General features: G+C 34.4%; 1 protein-coding gene across 1 annotated transcript; it reads left to right on the forward strand.

Annotated features, from left to right (window-relative positions):
- Nucleotides 1–854: 854 nt before the first annotated feature.
- On the forward strand, nucleotides 855–2,769 carry LOC306898520 (gamma-crystallin M2-like). The gene is made up of 3 exons (XM_079464054.1): nucleotides 855–919; nucleotides 1,009–1,251; nucleotides 1,432–2,769. Exons 1-3 carry the CDS (start codon nucleotides 914–916, stop codon nucleotides 1,702–1,704), a joined length of 522 nt encoding a protein of 173 aa, XP_079320180.1. The 5' UTR covers nucleotides 855–913; the 3' UTR covers nucleotides 1,705–2,769.
- The last annotated feature ends 1,011 nt before the right edge of the window (nucleotides 2,770–3,780 follow it).

Consider the following 3,780-nt stretch of genomic DNA (forward strand, 5'->3'; position numbering starts at 1 on the left):
AAACTTGTTTGTTAAACAAAATTTTATGTTGATTATACTTTGACCTTTGTCAGTTCAACTTTCGATTCTAAGTTTTAGAAACTTCTTATCTTGTTGGTCTAACTAAAATAATTGTTGGTCTAACTAAAATAATTGTTGGTCAAACAAAATAATTGTTGGTCAAACAAAATATGAAGTTGATAAGACTTTACCTTTGTAATCCCAACTATTGATTCTAAATTAGAAGAATTCTTAATATGTGTAAACAAAAAGTTTTGTTACGTTAGAATAATTGCTCTTTATCAAGTATGCTTACTTATTCCATTCTACATTCTCATGCTCTCAGTCAGACAACTCTTGCATTTGGACAGAAACCAAGCTATAAAATCCAATTACACTTCAAAAAAATTTCAGTTATATTAGTCAGGTCTTATCATGTTGATGTATGTCCAAGTGTAAATTTTTCGAATAAGTTTGGTATTAGTTAGTTATAAGATATTTCAAAAAGTGGTGTGGTAACATCAGCGAAACAATTTTCTTGGAACAAGAATGGTCCGACCGGGCACAATCAATCAAATTACATTTATATTGGCCTGACAGTTATAGAAGTATGTCCAGGTTTAAGCATAATTTCAAAACGATAACCTTATCAAAATAAAAGTTATTTTAAAAAGTCTGACAACAATAGACATTTCTGTAGTGTTTCTTTTAGTGTGTAGTCGTCACAATAATCAGTACTTAGATCTAACATAACAAGCTATAACTACAATGGCCTTTATTCCAACATGCAGTGTCAGGACTTGACTAACAATAGAGCCAGTGTAATCTTTAGCCTTGGTCTAGTATAAAGGTACGAGTGACAGCAGTCAGCCAACAACCAGAATCAGCTTCAGCTTCTCCTTTGTGGAACAACTGAAGATCAACCAACGCAAACATGAAGGTAAACTTGACTCACCAAAATTGTACACAGATTACTTTGATTTAATTTTATTCACTTTAAATCACTAAGAGGTTAACTCTGAATTTCAGGTCACTTTTTATGAGGACAGGAACTTCCAGGGTCGCTCTTATGAGAGTATGGGTGACTTTTCTGACATGTCCACCTACCTGAGCCGCTGTCACTCCTGTAGAGTGGAGAGCGGATGCTGGATGATGTATGACAATCCCAACTACATGGGAAACCAGTATTTCTTTAAGAGGGGCGAGTATGCTGACTACATGTCCATGTTTGGAATGAGCAACTGCATCAGATCCTGTCGTATGATCCCCATGGTGAGCACAGTGAACATTCTGTTGCATTTGTAATAAATTCACTTTAGGCTATGTTCTTACATTTTCAATTTGGAAACTAAATGTAGTTAATGTAGGTATAGGGGAGAGGCAGTTATTGATCTAGATTCACATCTACATTTATTTTGAATATATGCAAACATAATTCACTTCTCTTTACAGTACAAGGGATCCTACAGAATGAAGATCTATGAGAGGGAGAATTTTGGAGGTCAGATGCACGAGATTATGGACGACTGTGACTCGTGCATGGACCGCTACCGCATGTCTCACTGCCAGTCCTGTCATGTGATGGATGGTCACTGGCTCATGTATGAGCAGCCCCACTACAAAGGCAGAATGTCGTACTTCAGGCCTGGAGAGTACAGAAGCTTCAGTAATATGGGTGGCATGAGATTCATGAGCATGAGGCGTATCATGGATTCCTGGTATTAATGTTCTAATGTTTCAATTAAATACTTTCTATACAACGATCATTTTGCTTTGGAAATCATTACTCCCAAAAATATTTATATGTGCAATTCACCACAATACAGCTCGAGTTAATCTATTATCTCTTAAAATTAGAATAGTAGATTTATTTTGGTTTTCATGGCTAACATGTTTTTAATAGCTATTTTTTAAAGTAATTGTTAAGTGCTATCGACAGAAACAGATTAAAATCCTCCAGGAGTAAAGAGCAATCTCAGATCATAAAATGAGCTTGACCAGTGTATACTGTACTGTAGATACCATTTTAAATGAGATGGAGGCATCTTATGTAAATGTGGAATAAGTGTTAATTTTTATATATGCAAAAATGTACCTATAGATCAGGGTAGTATACACTTGTAGCTTAAATAGCTTAAATTCTTCGGTGGCTCACAGTTTTAACTGGACCAACATACTTGTGTCACCCTGAAAGCACACACTGGCCTTATGAGCTTCTACAGTAGGAACCATATCATAATAATAATAATGTATAGTAGCTCAATTGAAAAGAATTGCGGTATATAGCAGCGTGAAATTTATAAGTTTGATACCAGGGAACAAACATAAAATTCAATTTTACGGCAATTTTGTTTTATTTGACAGCTATTTGAAATGCAGTAAAAAGAAATATTACAGACTGCAAATTAACAAGTTCGGTCTAAAGTTACATAAAAAAATGTAATATTAATGTTATTTTTAAACTCAGCTGCCTGAATTTCTGTTTTTATCTATACGTATTTCTACAGTGTACTAATGAAAAGTACATTTGGATCAAATCATTTGGCAAATGAATAAATATGCTGTTATTCCCAATAAAATATTTTGTTATATATAAATATTTTCATGATGTTACAGAAAGTATTTTAATTACTTCGCTCCTTGTGTCTGTAAATACTGTAAATTTGCAATATTTTGTCCCTTTGGTGTATTACTGTATTTTTATGCCACCATGAACACCCTTTGCCATTCTGTGACCCTACACTGTAGAAACAACCTATATATTCTATTCAATAAAATTGTCACTCTCTCACTCGCGCTGTCATTCTGTCTGATGCACTGACAAGACAACACAGAAGCGCGCCAATTACAAATCTTTTGTTAGATATAACCATTAAACGAATTAACATTTGCATTTATAATAATATCAACTTGACAGACAAATGAAAAAATAAAGTACACTAACCCTCTTCTCTCAACAGGTAGTGGTCTAGCTTTTGTTGAAACTAGTAACTTTGTATTAGCATCTAATATACAATTGTGGAGTGCAATAAATAAGGAGACAGATACGCGTTGAGTCAATGTTACTCTCCACTTAAAACAACAAAAACACGAACAGCGAGTCTTCTATCTGACACAAAACACAGCCCCTTAAAGCAACAGTCCCTTGGTGAATGTCTCTTTCCCTTACTTGTGGATCGCCACACTATTGCATTTAAATGACATATCGCTATTTTCTCCCCGAACTCTTTGTAAGTCGCTTTGGACAAAAGCGTCTTCCAAATGACTAAATATAAATGTTAACATGTTGAACAAAACGTACCTGTAGCTTGACACTTTCGTATCTCACCAGCACAAAGGAAGATTATTTGAATCTCTAGATTCCCGCGTTGAAGTTGAAGCATGCACAGTTCCATGGCTGATATTTTAGGGTAATATTTACTTAATATTTTAATGTTGTCATTATTAATGTTAACAAATAGGTAGAATGTACTAATTTTAAAACATTTTACTTTAACTTACATTTACATTTAGTCATTTAGCAGACGCTTTTATCCAAAGCGACTTACAGATGAGGAAACATTGGAAGCGATTATAACAATATAGGCAACAAAATGCATAAGTGCATCAAAACTAGTCCATTAAAGCCTAGCACAGTATACAAAGCTAAGAATAGTGAGGTTAGTCTTTTTTTTAATAAGAAGGAAAGGGAAAAGAATTAGGATAAATCAATCAGCGAAGTGTTGACAGAAGAGATGCACTTTCAGGCGTTTTTTAAAGATGGCAACCGAGTCTGCTGATCTTGTAGCAGCAGGTTGATCA

Source organism: Barbatula barbatula (genome assembly GCF_947034865.1).
Source record: "Barbatula barbatula genome assembly, chromosome: 9".
NCBI classification, from domain to species: domain Eukaryota; kingdom Metazoa; phylum Chordata; class Actinopteri; order Cypriniformes; family Nemacheilidae; genus Barbatula; species Barbatula barbatula.